Raw genomic sequence first — 21,621 nt, forward strand, 5'->3', positions numbered from 1 at the left:
TGTGTTGTGGAGATTCTCAGGATGGATTGCAGGTGCTCATCAGTGAGGCGACTCCTGTGTGCTGTTTTGTTAGTCTTTATCACTGAGAAGAGCTTCTCACACAGATATGTGCTACCAAACATGCACAAGGTTCGAGCCGCATGTAGACGGACTTTTTTTGTTCTTCAAAGTCACCAAAGCGCCGTGCAAACTCAGTGCGCAATATCTCTAGCTTCGCAATAACTTGCAGCATCAAAGGTAGACTTGATTAACGTGGTAAGTGTTCGGCAAGGCAGCTGAAGCGCTGCATTATGGGATCTGTAGTTTGTGTTACCAGCACTTCATATACCCGGGCTTTAATAACAATAATACAGTATATAAAATGATCTGTAGTGCGCGTCAACTCTATCTGAATTGCGCGATCACATTTGAAAAAAATATATCTTTTCAAGTTCTATTTAGTATTTAGAATTTAGGCAATTCAGATAGAGTTGACGCGCACTACAGCCTGCATGCCTCAATGAGTCATCCTCCCCTCACCCTTACTTTTTTACCGTTCATCTAATGAATACACTGAGTATGGCTTTACCAAAACAATCATTGATGGCTAATAAAGTATCCATTATTCGAGTATGTAGAGCGGGATTTATATATATATACATATATATATACCCGCATCGCAGCGAGAAGTAGTGTGTTAAAAAGGTAGAAAAGAAAAGGGAACATTTTAAAAATAACGTAACATGACTTTCAATATACAGTATTTGTTTTGTGAGTGTTACTGAGTGTTGCTGTCATCAAGGATTTGATTATCATTATTTCTTTCAATCAGGTTCGTATTTGTAGGATGTGTTGTGTTCAAGTTACATTCCGTGTTTGTCAATCATTGTAAAGATGACAGGTTTCATTCATCGATTCGTTTCTTACTGCATCAATAAACAGCTCGTCTTCTTCTTTATCTGAGACCTGACACACTGCATGCACGGGTTTTTTACACTGTCTTCCTTTAGCGGGACATTGACTTTTTCCACTGTGTGCTTTGTTTCCACAGTAGCTGCATTTATGAATATGCTTATCAGACGCTTCATATTTTTTGCTGCCTTTTCAATTGTGTAATTCGGTTTTGTTCAGCGCTCTTTGGAACTGTTGCTTTTATCTGTGCACTCGCGCCAGTTCACGTGAGCCACTCGGTGTACTTGCATCGAAGGTTCCCAGCTGTGCTGGTGCCATCTCGTGCTATGTCCATAGCTTTATTTAATGTTACCTTAGTCCTGGCACTTAAAACTTTCTCTCGCAGTTTCGCTGAGTTTGTGCCAAACACCACACTGACCATCTCATCTTCCTCTGCATAAGCACAGTCCTTAACCCGTGAATATTTAGTGGAGTTTGCTATTGGATTGCCGCTGACGGACGGCCTTATATGGGCAGGCACTAAATTACAAACGCCAGCGGCAGCCTGTCTATAAACTTAATTTAAAGTGTAGGTTTACATCGTGCTTTGTTTCCGAAGTAGCAGAACTCATCAATATGGTTGTATATGTCACTTTCCGCTTCTTATTGTTTCGCTGCCTTCTCAATTATATGTTTTCTTCAGCGCTTTTTTGAGGTCTTCCTGATTTTCTATGTGCTGCGTGATTACGTGGGAGGCGTGATGATGTCACACGAAACTCCGCCCCACGGCGTTGAAGCTCATCTCCATTACAGTAAATGGAGAAAAACTGCTTCCAGTTATGACCATTACGCGTAGAATTTCGATATAAAACCTGCCCAACTTTTGTATGGAAGCTGTAAGGAATGAACCTGCCACATTTCAGCCTTCCACCCACACGGGAAGTTGGAGAATTAGTGATGAGTCAGTGAGTGAGTGAGTGAGTGAGTGAGGGCTTTGCCTTTTATTAGTATAGATATATATATATATATATATATATATATATATATATATATATATATATATATATATATATAGATATATATATATATATATATATATATATATATATATATATATATATATATATATATATATATATATATAATATACAGTACAGGCCAAAAGTTTGGACACACCTCCTCATTCAATGTGTTTTCTTTATTTTCATGACCATTTACAGCACTCCATCACTCTCCTTCTTGGTCAAATAACCCTTACACAGCCTGGAGGTGTGTTTGGGGTCATTGTCCTGTTGAAAAATAAATGATCGTCCAACTAACCTGACTTCTGCACAACACAACTGCTGGTCCCAACCCCATTGATAAAGCAAGAAATTCCACTAAATAACCCTGATAAGGCACACCTGTGAAGTGAAAACCATTTCCGGTGACTACCTGTTGAAGCTCATCGACAGAATGCCAAGAGTATGCAAACCAGTAATCAGAGCAAAGGGTGGCTATTTTGAATAAACTAAAATATAAAACATGTTTTCAGTTATTTCACCTTTTTTTGTTAAGTACATAACTCCACATGTGTTCATTCATAGTTTTGATGCCTTCAGTGAGAATCTACCAATGTAAATGGTCATGAAAATAAAGAAAACACATTGAATGAGGAGGTGTGTCCAAACTTTTGGCCTGTACTGTATATACAATGGTGTGAAAAACTATTTTCCTGTGAAAAACTAACTTCCTGATTTCTTATTCTTTTGCATGTTTGTCACACAAAATGTTTCTGATCATGAAACACATTTAACCATTAGTCAAATATAACACAAGTAAACACAAAATGCAGTTTTTAAATGATGGTTTTTATTAGTTAGGGAGAAAAAAAATCCAAACTTACATGGCCCCGTGTGAAAAAGTAATTGCCCCCTTGTTAAAAAATAACCTAACTATGGTGTATCACACCTGAGTTCAATTTCCGTAGCCACCCCCAGGCCTGTTTACTGCCACACCTGTTTCAATCAAGAAATCACTTAAATAGGAGCTGCCTGACACAGAGAAGTAGACCAAAAGCACCTCAAAAGCTAGACATCATGCCAAGATCCAAAGAAATTCAGGAACAAATGAGAACAGAAGTAATTCAAATCTATCAGTCTGGTAAAGGTTATAAAGCCATTTCTAAAGCTTTGGGGCCACGGCATTTTTTAGAGGCGTCAGTATCTTCTAAGCAAACAGTCTCTGTGCAAACAGCCCCTCTGCTCACATCTCCTCGTCAGGCGCAGAGAACGTCAGAGAGAGAGAGAGCGAGATTAAAGCAAAAAATCAGTAAGTGTGTTTTTGGAAGCACCGCGATAAAGCGGCCGGCATTTCTTAGTGGTGCGTTCGTATCCACTAGGCAGCTTCTGTGCAAACAGCACCTCTGCTCACACCCCCTCCGTCAGGCGCAGAGAATGTCAGAGAGGGTGAGAGAGGCAGAGACAAGCAAACAATCGAGCACCGACGGGAAGCATATCTTATAGCATTGAGGATTTTTAGTTAATATGTAATACATGCTCTGATTGGGTAGCTTCTAAGCCATCCGCCAATAGCGTCCCTTGTATAAAATCAACTGGGCAAACAAACTGAGGAAGCGTGTACCATAAATTAAAAGACCCATTGTCCGCAGAAATCCGCGAACCAGCAAAAAATCCGTGATATGTATTTAGATATGCTTACATTTAAAATCCGCGATAGAGTGAAGCCACGAAAGTCGAAGCGCGATGTATATGTGTATATATGTGTGTATATGTGTATATATTTGTGTGTATATGTGTATATATATATATATGTGGATGTGTGTTTGTGTGTGTGTATATATATATATATATACGTGTATATGTATATATGTAGATATGTATGTATATGTGTATATATGTTTATGTGTGTGTATATATATATATATATATATATATATATATATATATATATTACAGCAACACTCATAACAGTGACAAAACAATTACATTGACAATCATGTTAAATTATTTTTAAAATGTTTCCTGTTATTTTTCATTACTTCTTTAACACACTACTTCTCCGCTGCGAAGCGTGGGTATTTTGCTAGTGTTATATATAATCGGGAATGATTTTATATAGAGAGATAGTCAGGCAGAGAAGTCACTAGATATATAAATAAACAGGGAAAGCACATATACTGAAAGAAAAAAAAAATATCAACATGTGCGTTGATCCTGCTGTACTGAGTAAGCTAAATAAGCTCACGCGCTCTAAAATCCCCCCAAACCCCCGATCCGACTCCAAGTGACAACGCAAATACAGACGCAAACCAAGTGTAATCAAGAGTCCCAGGTTTGATCCCCACTCACTCCTGTATTTGCCGTTTTCAGTAGTAAGCTGCTCTTTTTGTTAATATTATACAGTACACACATACACTTGGTTTGCATCTGTACTTGCACTGTTACTTAGAGTCAGATCGACGGGGAGGGGGGTACATGTGCGTTGTGCAGCAGGATCAACGCACATGTTGGTCTTTTTTTCTTTCAGTACATGTGCCTTCCCTGTTTATATATCTAGTGACTTCTCTGCCTGTCTGTCTCTCTATTACGCAATGCTCTGTCTGTCTGTGTGTTATAGATCTTAAAAATAACAGTTATAAGGACACTTGTTCATGTTAATTGCATTCTTAATTGTTAAAAAATATTTTAAAAGGAGCATCCCACATGAAAATATAACAATCTCATTAACTGTGCATACCAATTTATAAATTTTATATCCATTTGAGGTTAAAAAGAAAAAAAAATAACACTTTCTCCCCAACAGGTAATCGAACTTGGGTCTCTGAGGCACGGCACAACCTGCTGCCCTCTGACTCCGCAAATCTTGCCACTAAGCCACGGAAGCTCTTGTATCATTCTTGAACCTTTTGTGATAGTGTTTATTTGATGTTTGTACTTCATGCTTCACGCATTCTATAGTTTTTGCCTACATTTTGTAACATTTATTACTAAAATATGAAAAAGTTTTTGTATTAACAATGTGTTTACACAGATACTGTAGAAACAGAACACACATGAAATGTGTGTGTTCCAAATAACGATCTACTATCTCCACTCTAAAACTCCTCTTCACTCCCAGATAATCAATCAAGACATGAGCGGGGAGATGTTTGTGCACGTTCTAAGTCGGTGGGGGGATTGAATAGTTGGCTGCTTGTAGCTTGTCTTTATCGGCACATTTACAGGACAAAGGACGCTGGCGGAGAGGTGTGATGGGATTTAAGGTGGGCTGGATCTACGAGTTTTTTTGTAGACTCTCGTAATTCTAGTGTTAATTGCTACAACTGTTGTAAGTTCTGCCAGTGTGGAGTTTCTGTCAACACCCCACAATCTTATTTAATTGTGGATGCATGCATTGTTTATGCAACAAACTGATCTATATACACTGTTCAGAAAAATAGATGAATGCTTGGATTGACATGTGTAGGTGCACACTTCCATTCCATTATCGAGATTGTGTATGTTCACACAAGGAGTTCCTCAGGACTCTGTCCTCGGCTCTCTGCTCTTCTGTGTCTATATGCTTACACTTGGCAATATTATTCATGGCTTTGAACAGGGTTATCATTTTTATGCAGATCCTGAACTCTATTACATTGTTAAAAGTGAAACATCATCAGAGCTCTGTCAACTCGCAACTTGCTTCAGTGAAATGAAAACCTGGATGGAGCGTATCTCTAAAATTAAATTACAACAAAACTGAACATTTGCAAATTGTCACTGTTATCCCATCCCTCATTGATTGTAACTCCCAACTGGCAGATACCACTTCTAATATTGTATCACAGCTCCAGTTTATTCAAAACTGCTGTAAGAGTCCTTACACAGACCAGCATCAGTAAACACATATCAATCAACCTAATTAGCCTTCACTGGCTCCCTTTGTCTTACATGATTGAATATAAAATTCTATTAATAGGCTACAAAGCTTTAAATGGCCTTGCACCAGACTACATCAATGAAGTTCTCCATCACTATGCTCCTGTTCGCCCACAGAGATCCTCTGATTCTGACAATGTTATTGTGCCCCACACTAAGCCTGCACTCTGGGTGACAGTGCCTTCAGCTCTGTAGTGCCCAGAATGACCTCCCTAAATTAATCAGATCAGATGACTTGATTCATTCTTTGAAAAAAAAAAAAAATTAAGACTCATATCTTTAGGAATGCGTTTAACTTAACCTAACATTCTTCCCGTTCTTTCAGTTTACATCTCTGTTAAGATGCTCAGGATAATTTGTGTGTGTGCTATATAACAAATTGTGGCATTTGATGAGCCTTTTCTTCTAGTATTAAATTTAGTGTTTTACTGTGGTTTATTTTCTTTTATACTATTTGATGCTTTGTATATGCTGTGTATATCTGTTTTAATTGTTCTATTAGGATATTTTTTGTTCTTTCTGAGACTCTGCGAAGTACCTTGAGCATGGGAAAGGCACTATATAGATAAAATGTATTATTACGACACTGTATTAAAAAGTGTTAATTACACCTTCATTTCATCTGCTTTTACAAATGAGTATCATAAATTAAATGATTACAACTTGCATCTGTATCAATCCACATGAAATCAACAGAAGCCTCTTGACTAACCATCTCCAATTTGCATCATACTTTTTGGAAATAATGTTGTTGTACTTAAAAACTAGTATGCAAACTTTAGGCTTGTATCTTTATTAGTTATATATCTTTATCATATTATTAGTAATATATGGAGGCTTTAAAAAGGGGTTGTGTCCCTCATTTAATTAAATAAATGAGAAATAATAACAAAGAATGACAATGTTTCACAAGTCCTAATTTTTAAACTGTTTTCGTTAGATGCATTTAATTTTTAGTAGTTTTTTTAGTATTAGATGTCTAACCTCTAGTAATTGGTCCACAGTTATTTATTTTCTAATATGACTTGCTTAAAATTGCATTAAGTTTGTTTTTATAAGGTATTAAAAATGGGAAAACATATTTCACATTTATATTTAAAATACATATTGGTTTGTATGACAAAGTGTTTCATAAAAATAATTATACCTCTGAAAAGAGGATGTTGTAATTAGTAAGTGCACAAAATATGAAGTCGCTACTTTGAGCCAAACTGTGTTTGCTAAAGTATCAAACAGTGCAGTGCTGGTAAATTGGCCCTGGCTCATACGTGTGTGTGTATGTATCCAGGAGTTTTTCCCATATGTGCCTGTTGCTTGCTGGGGTAGATTCCAACTGTCATACTACCCTACAGCGTGTTTAGAAAATGGGTTTGTGGACAGAGGTATCATCACCACTATGAGACATTTTTATATGTAGCTCTCAGTCATTTTTTTCTCGAGTATCATTGTTTCTTCGGAAATAATTCATCTACTTGCATTCACACATAATTGTAGCACCAACTTGGCATTGAAGATGGGAATAAGTCCTACATATGCAAGTCTCAAGTAAACTTCAAATTCTCATTCAAGTATGATTATATTTAAGCAAGTTAAATCACTGGTTTTATTTAAGCAAGTCAAGTCAAAGTTGAGAAAACTTGAGTAAAAATTTGCTAACCATTTTACCACTGTAAGGAATCAACCTAATTATGATGATATCCCAAATATACTATTATCTAAGCTGAGAATTGAGAATAGACTTTATCCAAGAAAATATTCTTAACAACAAGAAGAATTTCTGCATAAATGATTGTTTTACTTTGAAGTAATTTGCATTATGTATCATAGACTTTTCACACTTTCCTCATGTGTACTCTATCTGAAAGACACTATATTAAAAAAAAAGACTATGCTTCTTCAGAATAGCTACATAATCAACTCTCATTTGACAGAGTGGTATCACTTATTTGTGAATTATGTTGCTGAATTATCACCCCACCATCACTAAACAACTGCTTATCAAGGTATTGTAACTTGATGCAGGCACTGCCAAAATCTTTTGAGCAGTGACAGAGAGTTAGTTTGGCTATAACCCAAAACAGAAAACTGTCCTGATGATCACATATATCTAGGTAACTTTAAGCTTTCAGGGTCTAAGGTCTGCTCAACCTGCATTCTCTGTTCCATGATCATGTCTAGTAAAGAAAAGCATATATTGTGGTGTCAATGGTTGTTATAAAAGATTTTGAATAATACAGTGCAGTTTTAAATACTTAACACCTGTATAGAAATAAGAATGTAATGACATGTCAAATGAAAAATTATACTATATACCTTTTGCATTGAATGTCTTGTGTAATGATTTTTTATTAGTAGGCAATATTTTCTCATGTCCCATAAAGCAAATCGAATTTCCTATATAACAATGAAATAGAACGGGGATTATTTGTGTCCTCCACATTGGCGTGTAGCCGTTGAGTTAAATACTAAAAGCAGACTTATCTCAGATATCCCTTAGGTTACGTGAATGTCTTACCCATTTAAATGTAATCTAATTCATGTTGTTTGTGACTTAGGTAGCATATCACAGCATACTGTGGCGTCTCTGCCCTTTTAAAAAAACACTACAGCTGCACACTCCTGAATGGAGAAGCAACATTAACACTAATTAATGGAGCAGTTACAGATGCTCACTGGGATTGTCAGTTTAGATGGAAAGACAAGGGAAAGACTGTATGCTATGCTTGCAGCTCTTGTTGGCAGTAGACTCGAAATTGCACAGAGAATGTGCATTTGGGTTAGAAAGGGGCTGCACAAAACAAAGTCAGCATAGTTGATGTGCAGCAGAGGAGACAGGCTCCAGATTCCATGGCTCAAGTGGAACAGTGAAGCATAATCGCAGTATTTGGAACGTTACACTCTAGCTAGTGTCACTGTCATTATGAATCTTGAAATGACAAATGAAAGTCTAAAGATATTATTGCGTAGGTGATTTTTTTTTGACCATCAAATCTTGAAGATGACCATTTCATTATTTGCAATGCTGTCTGCAGTAAATTGAGAATAACTAAAACTGATAATCCTCAGTGCTGATCCCATCACTGCTTTTGCCCTTCAACATGTTGATTACTCCTGATGACTTATTCAGGTATGGAGTGTAAAAAATATATCAAGAAGATGTAAATTAAAAGAATGCAATTTCAAAAATAATTATTATGGCTATAAAACATGAGACTTTGTAAGTCGTTTACCTCAAGTCCGAGTTAAGTTGTAACTATTCAGTAAGCAAGTAAGTCAAATCTTTTTAAAATATTGTTAAGTAAGACACAATTCAGAAAACTCAAGACATATTAAGTGATGTGACGTGTCACCCAACATTGCTGGTTATTACTGATACAGTACTTTGAAAAAAACCTAGTACCATTACGTTTTAGAAATTTTGGTATCAACTTGGTACCAAAGTATTGATTCTTGTGAAATTACTATGTAGCAGTAATTTTCTTTATAAGGATATGTGTGCTTGCTAACTTTTACCTTAATTATTTGAGAAAGGCTATGGCAGAAAAAGCACAATGTTAAGAATGGTAATGGTGAGAACTTGGCCCTGCTTTTGCGTGCCTGTGCACTTGTATTGCTCACACGAAGAGGTGCTTAAAAAAAAAAAACTCTTTTATTAACACGAGAATTCCTGAAGCCTACGAAAAAACTCGTAATCCAAGCCCACCTTAAATCCCTTCACACCTCCCCATCAGCGCCTTTTGTTTTGTAAATGCGTTGATCAGCAGAAACAGCAAGCAGCCTGCTATTCCATCCTCTGCCTTGACGGAGCTTAGTTTGCAGGCAAAATGTTCTCCCAGCTCAAGCCGAGGCTCCTTATCTGCGTGTGAAAAGGTTGTATAGGGTAAGTAATACAGTATATTGTTATTTGGAATACATGCATTTCATGTGTGTTCTGTGTCTACAAAGACATATGGCTGTCTACAAAGACATATGCTTGTTACTGAGTTAAAAACTCAAGTTTAAATTTCAGTCAACAGGGAGTTTACACATATTCTTGAATGGTGCAGAGGTTAAAAACTGCTACCTTATAACCCAAAGATCATGGGTTTGAGACCGGGCGCTCCGTGTTTGAGTAGTAAGTTGCCATTATTTTTACTATTATTTCTACAATACAATAAAACATACATTTGATTTGAATCTGTAACACCCAGTTTAAATTTTGGCTACTTGTAAAAGTTAGCATTTTTTTTATTATTCAGTTATATTCTCTCAGTGACGTTCACGTGGTACAACGAACTTGCCTCTCTGAACTGATGGCATTTATCTCTATTCTTTTCACAAGAACAGCGCTGCGGCTGAAGCCTGCTCAGAGTTATTTGTTGTACCGGCAATCAAACATACGATGTCCTGTGACCACTATCAGATTTGACAAAGGCAGGACCGTAACAGCAGACAGGTTCTTCACAATGCTTTTGCCGGCTAATATTGCACTGCAGCACAACTCTGCTTAGCATCATAAGTAAAATGGGTATTCCACCTGCAAGTGTTTTCTTAATTTTAAAATGTTTGCTTCTATAGTAATGCATAGTCAAATGGAGGTTGTATTATAACTCCTACAAGCAAAATTGTAAATTGAATATTCTATTTATGTCTTGTCATTCTGAGTACAGACTAGTTCAGTTTATGATCTTCCTTGCAGTTGGTAAGGCATTGAGTGCAAACAGTTTCAAACCGTATTGAACATATTGACATACTGAAGTGAAGCATATGTAAGTTTGCCATAGAGGAATAACACAACTTTTAAGTATAGAATGTAAATGAGGTTTAATATGACAAAGCTAAGATTGTAGTGAAACAGAGAAGAAGCCCTTTTGCCTTTTATTCTGCATGTGTAATAACCTTTTTCTGAATTTTTGTCATTTGTTCATTTTTAAAAGTTTCACTAAACCTTTTTAAAACAAACTATTGGAGTGAGAAATTTCTTTTGTTACACGTTTGACTCATGCTGAAACCTACCTTGCCAAGTCAGTAGCTGCTTGATTTTTGGGAATCTGGAAAAGATTTTTGACACTTTAAATTTAAACTCTTTGTTTAGGTTTGACACCAGCTTGTGGTGAAAGAAATTAGTGTCAACCTAAGTAATAAAACGAATATTGAAAAGACACAACAGGTACCATTCTGTTAGCGTGCTTTGGCACATTAGCTGATCGGAGTTAAATTTTTGAAAAGACAAAAGGTGCTAATTTGTACAACTGTCTAAACTGAGAAAAATTGAATTTATGTACTTTAAGATGAACTATTAGTTGAAAGTTTTGGCATTCCTAGTGCATGGTTAAAGTGATAACCTCGTATGAAGGTCGTAGTGACTCTCTGGAAGACCATGATACAGCAGAGAGATGGGAAAACCATGACAACAGTAAGGCACCCATAACTCCAGTGCAGCCCAGGTTTTTTCCTGGATGACTATTAATGCCTTTAACAGGTCAGAGAAAAAGTTATGGAGAAGTATAGGTCAGGGTTGAGTTGTTAAAATAAAAAATCCTAAAATTTGAATGAAAAGACAGTGGCTGCACTACACACCTTAAAACAGAAGGCTGCCCACTAAAACTCACAGAGAGTCAACAAAGACATCAAGTATAACACAGAAGGAGCTGCAAACTTTCAGTCCATAGGACGGACCTCTTCAAGCTTTACCCCCACAGAGCTTTTATGGAAGAGTGGCCAGAAAAAAGCCACTGCTTAAAGAAAAAAAATTAAAACACATTTGCAGTTTGCCCAGCAGCATATGACAGACCTCCCAATCACATGGAAAAAGGTTCTCTGCTCAGATGAGACTGAAAATTTAATGTTTTGACCATTGTGGGTAACATCATGTGTGGACAAACCCAGCACTTCCCATCACCCTGAGAACAGCATTCCCACAGTGAAGCAAGGTGCTGGCAGCATCATACTGTGGGGATGTTTTTTGTTGGCAGGAACAGGAAAACAGGTCAGGATTGAAGGAAAGATGGATGGCACTAAATTCAGGACGATTTTTCAAGAAAACTTGTTTCAATCTGCCAGAAATTTGAGACTGGGATGAAGGTTCACCTTCCAGCTGGACATTAACCCTAATCATACTGCTAAAGCTACACTTTAATGGGAAAAATTTCAGTGTCTTGGAATGGCTTAGTCAAAGCCCCGACCTCAATCCAATTGTGAATCGATGGTATGACTTGAAGATTGATGTACACCAATGCAACCCATCTAACTTGAAGGAGTTGGAACAGTTTTTGCCTTGAGGAATGGGTGAAAATCCCAGTGGCTAGATGTGCTAAGCTAATAGAGATGTTCCCCCAGGGACTTGCAGCTAAAGGTGGCTCTACATATTTTTTGACTTTGGGGTTAAATATCTGTGCTCACTCAGGATTTCAGTTTTTGTGTCTTAATTATTGTTTGTGTCACAATGGAAAAAATATTTTGCACCCTTCTAAATTGGTAGGCAAGTTGCATAAATCAAATGGTACTAACCCCACTTAATTTAATTCCTGGTTGTAATGCAATAAAACAGGACAGACACCAAGAGGGATGAATACTTTCACAAGACACTGTAAAGAGAAAAAAAAACTGATTCAATTAGGGGTTAACAGAATTTGTTACATAACAAAGATATACAGGGTGAGTCAAAATTATGTTAACATTTGAATGGCGGAAACAATTTATTCAGAAAACATACTTCATATGTGCAAGATGATTTACAGGAATGTCTCAACTTGTTCGCCATCATGTTCAACACATGTACCATATGTGGTACATAAATTGTTCACATATTGTATATAAGTATATACATAGCAGTACCATTAGTGTTAACATAATTTTGACTCACTCTGTATTATAATACAAGCAGTTGCTGTTTACAAAGCAAATTTTAACCTTAGATATAACGGTGAAAACTCATTTTATCCCTAAAAACTAAATAGGGATCTCATACTAAATTTAATTCTTTTCATTTTTCACTTTTGTGGACCATAGTATTGTTCTTGTTGGAATTTCAGTTATAAGTAATACATTTTCTTTCTTTATTTTTTTTTTATCTGAACCTGTGGCAATTTATTTTTGTATTATCAGAGATAGTAGGAAAAAATATAGGTTACTTAAGCCTCTGCTACCTTTAGAAGCCTTATTTATATACAATAAAGTGTAAACTGAGAATATGACGTTACAAATGATGGTCATGAAAATAATTATTTTCGAAGATAAATTAAAATATAAGATGGATTTTTTAGCTCATCTTCAGTTCATGCATTTGAATTGGGATTACGTCCCCTGCCCTATTGAACAGCCAGATGCTTTGTAAACTTAGTAAAAAGCAAGGTGTACAAAAATTGTAAGTTGTCAGAAATTTCCCTTCTTAAGAAAATGATCGATTCTGGTTCCTGACCCACACTTTTTGCTGTTGAACTAATGTGTGCCACTCGTCATTAAGCTCTCATGAAGCATCTATTCTGTATTGAGTTTCTATCTTCATTTGTGTCCATGTGTTTGTTAATGTTAACCACTTTAAAAAAAAAAAGTCCCTCTTTATTTAGAATTATTTTTTATGCTTATGTTTTATCCAATCAACTGTATGTTTATGGTAGGGGATATAAAAGTATTTGCAAAGGTTACTTTCAATGTTGTTGTTTGCCAATGCAGAGGCATTTTGTGTTTTGGAAAGGCTGTGGTAATGTATTGTTATTAACACTTTGTGTTAAGATTTTGATCATAACTTGTGGTATAATCTTTGAAAATTTTACCCCCATAGTGCTTATGGTGTTCCTTGCCTTCATCTTTGAAAATGGTGTAAATAAAAATTACATTTGTAGGAGTACCACAGTATTCACATGTAGTTACTTTATTTTTTTCTGGGCATGTCAAGTTTGAACCCAGACAGCAATGAATTTTAAGATTCCATTTAATTTCTGTTCATTTGGTTCATTTTGCGCTAACTGAAACTGTATATGTGGACAAAAAATAGCTAAAATATGTCAAATTAGTGAATGGAAGATAAAGAGAAAATTTGTTTCTGCTGATTGCTTAAGGTTTTTTTTTCTTTCCCTTGTTACTCAGGATTCCTCCCTCCTGCTCCATTGCCTCCTTTGGGGACTGGTGCTTCTATACCTACAAATAATTCTTCAGTAGTTCCTGCTTGTAAGTTTTTTTGCTTTATTTTAGAAAATCTTATTTTTTAAAGTATTTTAATTTTAAAGTTAACTATGTGTTTTGACCATTTGTCAGAAAACCTTTCTCTGTTCTAGTTCTTAAAGTAGTATCTAGGTTATTAGATACTTTACAGATGTTACATGTTTTTGTAATGAACATATTGCAGAGTGTAAATACATAAATAAGAGACTTTATTTTCTGAGATCATATTCAAATTATGTTGGAAATAAGCAAAATTACACTTTAGAATGCTAGTATGTTATTGAAATCTCTTACATCATTGGGTAGTTTGTTCTATTAAATGCCTATGAACAGCATTCCTGATTGCTCACATAATGACATAATTACAGTTAAGGTTTGGTATGTCTCCATAATCTTTTTCTATTCTGCCAACTAATTTTATTGTTTAGAATAAATGCTGGTCATTGTACATATCCACTATTTTAAAACCTGTCCAATGCGACCCTAAGATCTACTGTTCTAAACCCCACTCTACAAGGTATATTTGTTGAGTTCACAACTCAGTTAAATATTTGTTGTCCTTAGAAGACTGGGGAATTTAGGTAAGTAGAAGGAGCTGGGGAACCTTCATAGCTCCTGAAAATAAAAACGTAAAAACAGCTCTAATGTATTCGGCTGACTTTTGATGCTATTTTCTCCTTTGTACTACTGCTGTTGGGACTCAGCATTGACTGTGAAGCAGTTAATATTTACATTCTATGACAACATCATTAAATTTATGCTGTATTTACAAAAGTGTTCTATTCTATTTTGAGACTTTTATGCTTGATAATAAAGCAAGATCTCTGCAGCTTCTGTTCTTGCAGTTTATCTGGGTTAAGTACTTGGTTCACATGTTTTCAATGCCTACTTTTTATCTCTGAGCTGCTTGCTTCATCAGCATCGCCTAATATACCAAAGACAGATATCTCCATGTGAAGAACAATCTCAGTTACACAACAGTCTTAAAGTGAATTCCTGCCTAAATGACATTCACTAACTTGAAGTTAGTGCTTCTGCTTCATAGAATCCCCATCTTAGCCCCAAAAAATGTAATTCCTGGTTCTGATATATTCTGTAGCCTTCTGTATTCTGGTTCTCTCATCAGTTTTGAAGCTATCTTGACAATGTTCTGAGTTTTAAAAAACCAGTATGTGCATTCATTAATAACCTTCCTTGTCAACACCTGTGCAGAATACTCTGTCATACCTTCATTACCTGTCAACAGGATTATTGCAAGTCTCTTTTTAATTATCTTTCACCTGAAACCATCAACCAAATTCAACAAGTTCAATATACTGCTGCCAAACCAATCCCAGTGAGCATGTCTCCCATCACCTGGTTATACTACTGACTTAACAGTAATTCTGAGTATGTTTAGACTTCTTCAGGTTTAAAAAGCTGTTACTTTCAACACCCAAGATTACTGAAGCTTGTAACCTCACCCACTTGACAAATAAGATCCTCTGACAAATTGTGCAGCTCTCGATTAGTGCTTATTTAACGTTATGACTTCTACTGTCTGACGCACTTACATTAGATTGGTTCATAAAACTCCATTGATGGACATTTAAAGATACAAAATATATCTGTGCATTTCAGTTAACTCAATTGTATTAGTGTTTTAAATTCCTTTATGCTGCTACATCTTTACTCATCCTGATTCTGCAATAGTGCCTCTCGTCTACTCATAGGCTATCCATCTACTCTTCTTTACTTAATATACACTTTAGCCTTTAATTGTAACATATTGTTGATAATTTTTCTACTTACTCTTTATGATATACGTCTCTTTTTGTTTTAAAAAGTGTCTTGTGATGCTGTATTTTTAATGACTTAAGTAAAATAAACATTGATTTAAAAAAGTATTTGTTCTTGAAGGTGTCATTCCTGTAATTTTCCAGTGACAATGTGCTTTTACATTTTTATGCTATGCAGCGCCTTCATAAGGTAATTACACCCAACACTCAATACCCCAGAATAACAAACTGAAAACAACATTTTAGTTTCACAAATTTATTAGAAATAAAAAAGGAAATACCACATTGATACATGTTTACAGACTCTCTGCAATGACACTTGAGATTTGGTTCAGGCACATGCCCTTCTACTGAATATTATTTAGATGTTTCTGCATTTTGTTTGTACCTCCTGTGGTAAATTCAATTGATTGCACATGTTTTGGAAAGGCTGTCTGTATAAGGTCCTACTGTTGATGAAATGTATTAGAACAAAAACCAAGCCGTGATGTCGAAGGAATTGCCTGCTGAGCTTAAAGACAGAACTGTGACAAGGCACAGACCTGGGGAAGACTACAATAAAATTCTGCAGCACCTGAGCTTCCCAAGAGCACTGTGGTCTCCATATTTTTTAAATGGAAGAACGTGGAAACTCAAAACCTGTGTGGAGATTGGAGAAAACTTCAGAAGGACAACCACCTCTGCATCACTCCACTAAGCCAGACTTTATAGCAGAGAACAGATGACACATAACAGCCTGCATGGAGTTTGCAAAAAAATAGCACTCTTGGACAATGAAAACCAAGATTTTGTGATCTAATGAAAACCAAGATAGTCCTGTTTAGCCTCAATTCAATGCATAACATCTGGGGGGAACAAGGTACCAATCGTCACCTGTGGTGGTGGCAGCAGCATCATGGCCTTGGGACACTTAAGTAGATTTAAGGGAAAGCTGAAGGGAGTCAAGTACAGAGATACTGTTAATGAAAACTTGGTCTATAGCACTCTGGACCTCAGAATGATCTGAAAGTTCACCCTCTAATAGGATAGTGACCTTTAGCATATAGCCAAGAAGATACAGGAGTGGCTTAGTGTCAACTCTATGTTATTTAGTGACCAGACTTGAACTTAATCAGACATCTCTGGAGAGACCTAAAAATTGCTGCCAACTTATGGTCTCTATCCAACCTGACAGAACTTGAGAGATTCTACATAGAAGAATGTGAAAAAATTCTCAAATCGCATTGTGCAAAGCTTTGTTGCATTATATCCAAGGATGAATGAAGTTCTTAGTAAAGATTCTGAATAATACTGTGATATTTCAGCTTTTTTATTTTTAATAAATTTGCCAAAAAATCCAAAAGTCCTGTTTTTTCCCTTGTCATTCTGGTTTATCGAGTTTTGTTTGATAAAGAAGAAAAATAAGTTTAAAAGTTTTTAATATAATGCAACATAACAATGTGCAAAAAAAAGATGTTGGTAATGTGTGTATATACAAAGTGAGACACACAAATACCAGAACAATGAGTTATTTTTTGTTAAATATTTATGTATTGTAGCAAAAAAAAATATTTTAGACTGAAAAGTAGAATTTCTGTTTCTGTGCAGTGTTTTACATATAACATAAACAATATTGTAAAAATTACATTTGCTGTGTTTAGTTTCCCAGTTCCAGCCGCACATATGTATTGAGAGATGGATAGATGATTAACGGGTGATTCTGATTGCTCAGGTGTTCATTTTTTCTTTAATTTTTAATATGTAAAAGGTCTCAGAGTTTGTATGGTTGGTTGTACTCTTTGAAATTTGCATTTGAGGATTGTTGTTTACATTAAAGGTATATAAAAAAGATATGAACTAAAAAAAACTGATAGAAAAGTTTTGAAAGTAAGATTAAAACACATATCAGTCAGAATAATTGGTGAGCAACTGGACATTCCATTCAATCAACAGTATGGACCCATTGGAAGTATAAGGGACAGGCCATCCTAAGAAGACCACAGTAGCTGATGACAGGGGTACTGTTGGAGCTATGAAACAAACAAAAATAACATCTGCAGAAGTGAAAGACAGGTTAAAGGGTTTAAGTGTAAGTTTCAGTATTCACCATACCAGAAGAAATGCAGAAGCTACACTACAAGATACAAACCTCTCAATAGCACCAAGAATAGTAAGGCCAGACTAGAGTTCACAAAAGAGTAGAAAGATGAGTGAGAAGAGTTTTGGAGTTAAGTTTTATAGACAGATGAGGCACGCTTATTAATCTTTATCAGAGTGAGGAAGAAACATTATGGTTAAGGACATGTATGGCAGATTCCAGAATTGGCTCCCCGGGGTTTATTATGATGTAAATACTGATTGTAGAAGCAGGAAGAATACAAAAGTGTTATGAAACATCTCACATAAAAACAAATGCCTCCAAAATCATTGGATAAGGGTTTATTATATAGTAAAACAATGACCAGAAATATACTGCTTGCATAACAAAGGAGTTTGTCAGAAAAAAAAAGTGAAAAGTTATAATCACTCTCCTGATTTAAGCCCAGCTGAGATGAAACTTTACTTATTGAAGAGAAAATTAAAGCCATAAAAGAGGCAACAGCATAAAGAGTCTACCATGAAAGCTTGGCAGAGCATGCCAAATGAAGTTATCAAAAATCCGGTGATGTCAGTGGGTAAACTTGGGACAGTTGTTGCATGTAAAGGGGTAAGTGACCAAATGCTTACAATAATTAACTTTATTTTGCCTTATGATCATTTGTTCCCGATACTTTGCTACACTCAAATTGGGAACTAAACACAGCAAATATTTTTCTTTGCTGCAGTATATGTATAACAGTGCTCTAAAATAAAGCTGACATTCTGTGCTTCAGTCTGTCAATTATCTTTTCATCTAGAATATATATTTTTAGTGACCCCCATTTAATAGGCCAATTTTCATCCCAGATGACTTAATCATTGATGGGTAAATTAGCCAAAAAAATTATTTTTCCAGAATCTGCTTTTCTAAGCTGTACTATAATTTAGTTTTAGTGGTCATTTGCTTTTATTCAAGAATAACGCTGAAAAACAAAAAATTCAAATGACAAGATACTAAGACATGATTCACCAGTGTTTGTGTGTCTGGTTATACCCCTTTGGCAAGATTTTTTACATGTTGCAAAAAAGACTTAAAAGCAAAGGCTTCTTCTTTTTGGACATATACACTGTCAGCATTGCACTGCCAGATCTAAACACTAGTGTGGTGAATTGCTTGCATACTAAAGTGACTTTAGATGCAGGTGGAAGTCCCATTTTGCTTATGGTGCCAAGCAGAGTTGTGTCACGATGCAGCAGTCTAATATCCAGCGAAGCGCTCTGAAGAAGCTGTCTGTTGTTACGGTTCTGCCTTTGTCCAGAAAAGGCTGCATAAGCTTTATGACCACAGACTCAAAAAGTCTTTGCCTTGGGTTGTAACTCAAAACACAGTTCTCAACAAAACATTGCCAGAAATCGCAGCAAATCTGTTGTTTTTCACATATTCTACATGGGTGTCTTTGTTGTCAAAGTGCAAATGCCATATGGTAGTTTGATAGCGGTCATGGGTCATCGTATCTTTGATTGCCAGCACAAATAGTTCTGACCTGGTGTCAACCACAGCACCAACTGTGATCATTGCTGCTCTAGCGAAAAGAATGTAAATAAATGCCATCAACTCAAGAGAGGGAGAGGCAAGTTCATTGTACCACATGAATGTCACTGACAGAATAAAAGTGAATAGTAAAAAACGAAGCACTTACTTTTACAAGTACCCAAAATTTACACCAGGTGTTACAAACTCAAATCAAATGTATGTTTTTATAATATTATAGTAATAGCTGAAGCTCAATACTCGGAGCACTGAGACTCGAACCCGGTACCTTTGGGTTGTAAGGCAGCAGTTCTTACCTCTGCGCCATTCAAGAATACATATCAACTTCCTGTCAGTTGACATTTGAGCTTGGGTTTTTAGCTCATTGACAGCAACATGTAAATCGAATGATTTGTTATACAGTGGTGTGAAAAACTATTTGCCCCCTTCCTGATTTCTTATTCTTTTGCATGTTTGTCACACAAAATGTTTCTGATCATCAAACACATTTAACCATTAGTCAAATATAACACAAGTAAACACAAAATGCAGTTTTTAAATGATGGTTTTTATTATTTAGGAGAAAAAAAATCCAAACCTACATGGCCCTGTGTGAAAAAGTAATTGCCCCTTGTTAAAAATCACCTAACTGTGGTGTATCACACCTGAGTTCAATTTCCGTAGCCACCCCGAGGCCTGATTACTGCCACACCTGTTTCAATCAAGAAATCACTTCAATAGGAGCTGCCTGACACAGAGAAGTAGACCAAAAGCACCTCAAAAGCTAGACATCATGCCAAGATCCAAAGAAATTCAGGAACAAATGAGAACAGAAGAAATTGAGATCTATCAGTCTGGTAAAGGTTATAAAGCCATTTCTAAAGCTTTGGGACTCCAGCGAACCACAGTGAGAGCCATTATCCACAAAAGGCAAAAACATGGAACAGTGGTGAACCTTCCCAGGAGTGGCCGGCCACCAAAATTACCCAAATAGCGCAGAGACGACTCATCCGAGAGGTCACAAAAGACCCCAGGACAACGTCTAAAGAACTGCAGGCCTCACTTGCCTCAATTAAGGTCAGTGTTCACGACTCCACCATAAGAAAGAGACTGGGCAAAACGGCCTGCATGGCAGATTTCCAAGACGCAAACCAATGTTAAGCAAAAAGAACATTAGGGCTCGTCTCAATTTTGCTAAGAAACATCTCAATGATTGCCAAGACTTTTGGGAAAATACCTTGTGGACTGATGAGACAAAAGTTGAACTTTTTGGAAGGCAAATGTCCCGTTACATCTGGCGTAAAAGGAACACAGCATTTCAGAAAAGAACATCATACCAACAGTAAAATATGGTGGTGGTAGTGTGATGGTCTGGGGTTGTTTTGCTGCGTCAGGACCTGGAAGGCTTGCTGTGATAGATGGAACCATGAATTCTACTGTCTACCAAAAAATCCTGAAGGAGAATGTCGGTCATCTGTTCGTCAACTCAAGCTGAAGCGATCTTGGGTGCTGCAACAGGACAATGACCCAAAACACACAAGCAAATCCACCTCTGAATGGCTGAAGAAAAACAAAATGAAGACTTTGGAGTGGCCTAGTCAAAGTCCTGACCTGAATCCAATTGAGATGCTATGGCATGACCTTAAAAAGGTGGTTCATGCTAGAAAACCCTCAAATAAAGCTTAATTACAACAATTCTGCTAAGATGAGTGGGCCAAAATTCCTCCAGAGCGCTGTAAAAGACTCATTGCAAGTTATCGCAAACGCTTGATTGCAGTTATTGCTGCTAAGGGTGGCTCAACCAGTTATTAGGTTCAGGGGGCAATTACTTTTTCACACAGGGCCATGTAGGTTTGGATTTTTTTTCTCCCTAAATAATAAATACCATCATTTTAAAACTGAATTTTGTGTTTACTTGTGTTATATTTGACTAATGGTTAAATGTGTTTGATGAGCAGAAACATTTTGTGTGACAAACATGCAAAAGAATAAGAAATCAGGAAGGGGGCAAATAGTTTTTCACACCACTGTATTCTTGAACAAAAGTGCATGTGTTTATTTGATATTTGGGCTAAACTGTTCACACATTATACACTTCATGTCATTATTAGTATAACTTTTAAGTTCCTTCTTTAGGTATTCGTTCAGCATTTCTTGCCTCAAATTTTCTTTCATCCTACACTTACCCAGATCTTTGTAGACACAGAACACATATGAAATGTATGTATTCCAAATAACAATATACTGTATTATTTACCCTATACAACCTCAGGCACCTCACATGTAGATAAGGAGCCTTGGCTTGAGCTGGGAGAACATTTTG

The 21,621-nt window shown here is 36.3% G+C and overlaps 1 protein-coding gene across 2 annotated transcripts in view; it reads left to right on the forward strand.

The window, feature by feature from the left end:
- The window catches only part of LOC120523539 (SR-related and CTD-associated factor 4-like), a 440,470-nt gene that overhangs the window by 356,819 nt on the left and 62,030 nt on the right, over positions 1–21,621 (forward strand). For both annotated transcript variants that reach the window (XM_039744940.1, XM_039744941.1), the window contains exon 18: positions 13,857–13,937. In XM_039744940.1, coding sequence (XP_039600874.1) covers positions 13,857–13,937 — 81 coding nt within the window. The remainder of the gene's footprint in view (positions 1–13,856; positions 13,938–21,621) is intronic.

This window comes from Polypterus senegalus, chromosome 2 (genome assembly GCF_016835505.1).
Source record: "Polypterus senegalus isolate Bchr_013 chromosome 2, ASM1683550v1, whole genome shotgun sequence".
Taxonomy (NCBI): domain Eukaryota; kingdom Metazoa; phylum Chordata; class Cladistia; order Polypteriformes; family Polypteridae; genus Polypterus; species Polypterus senegalus.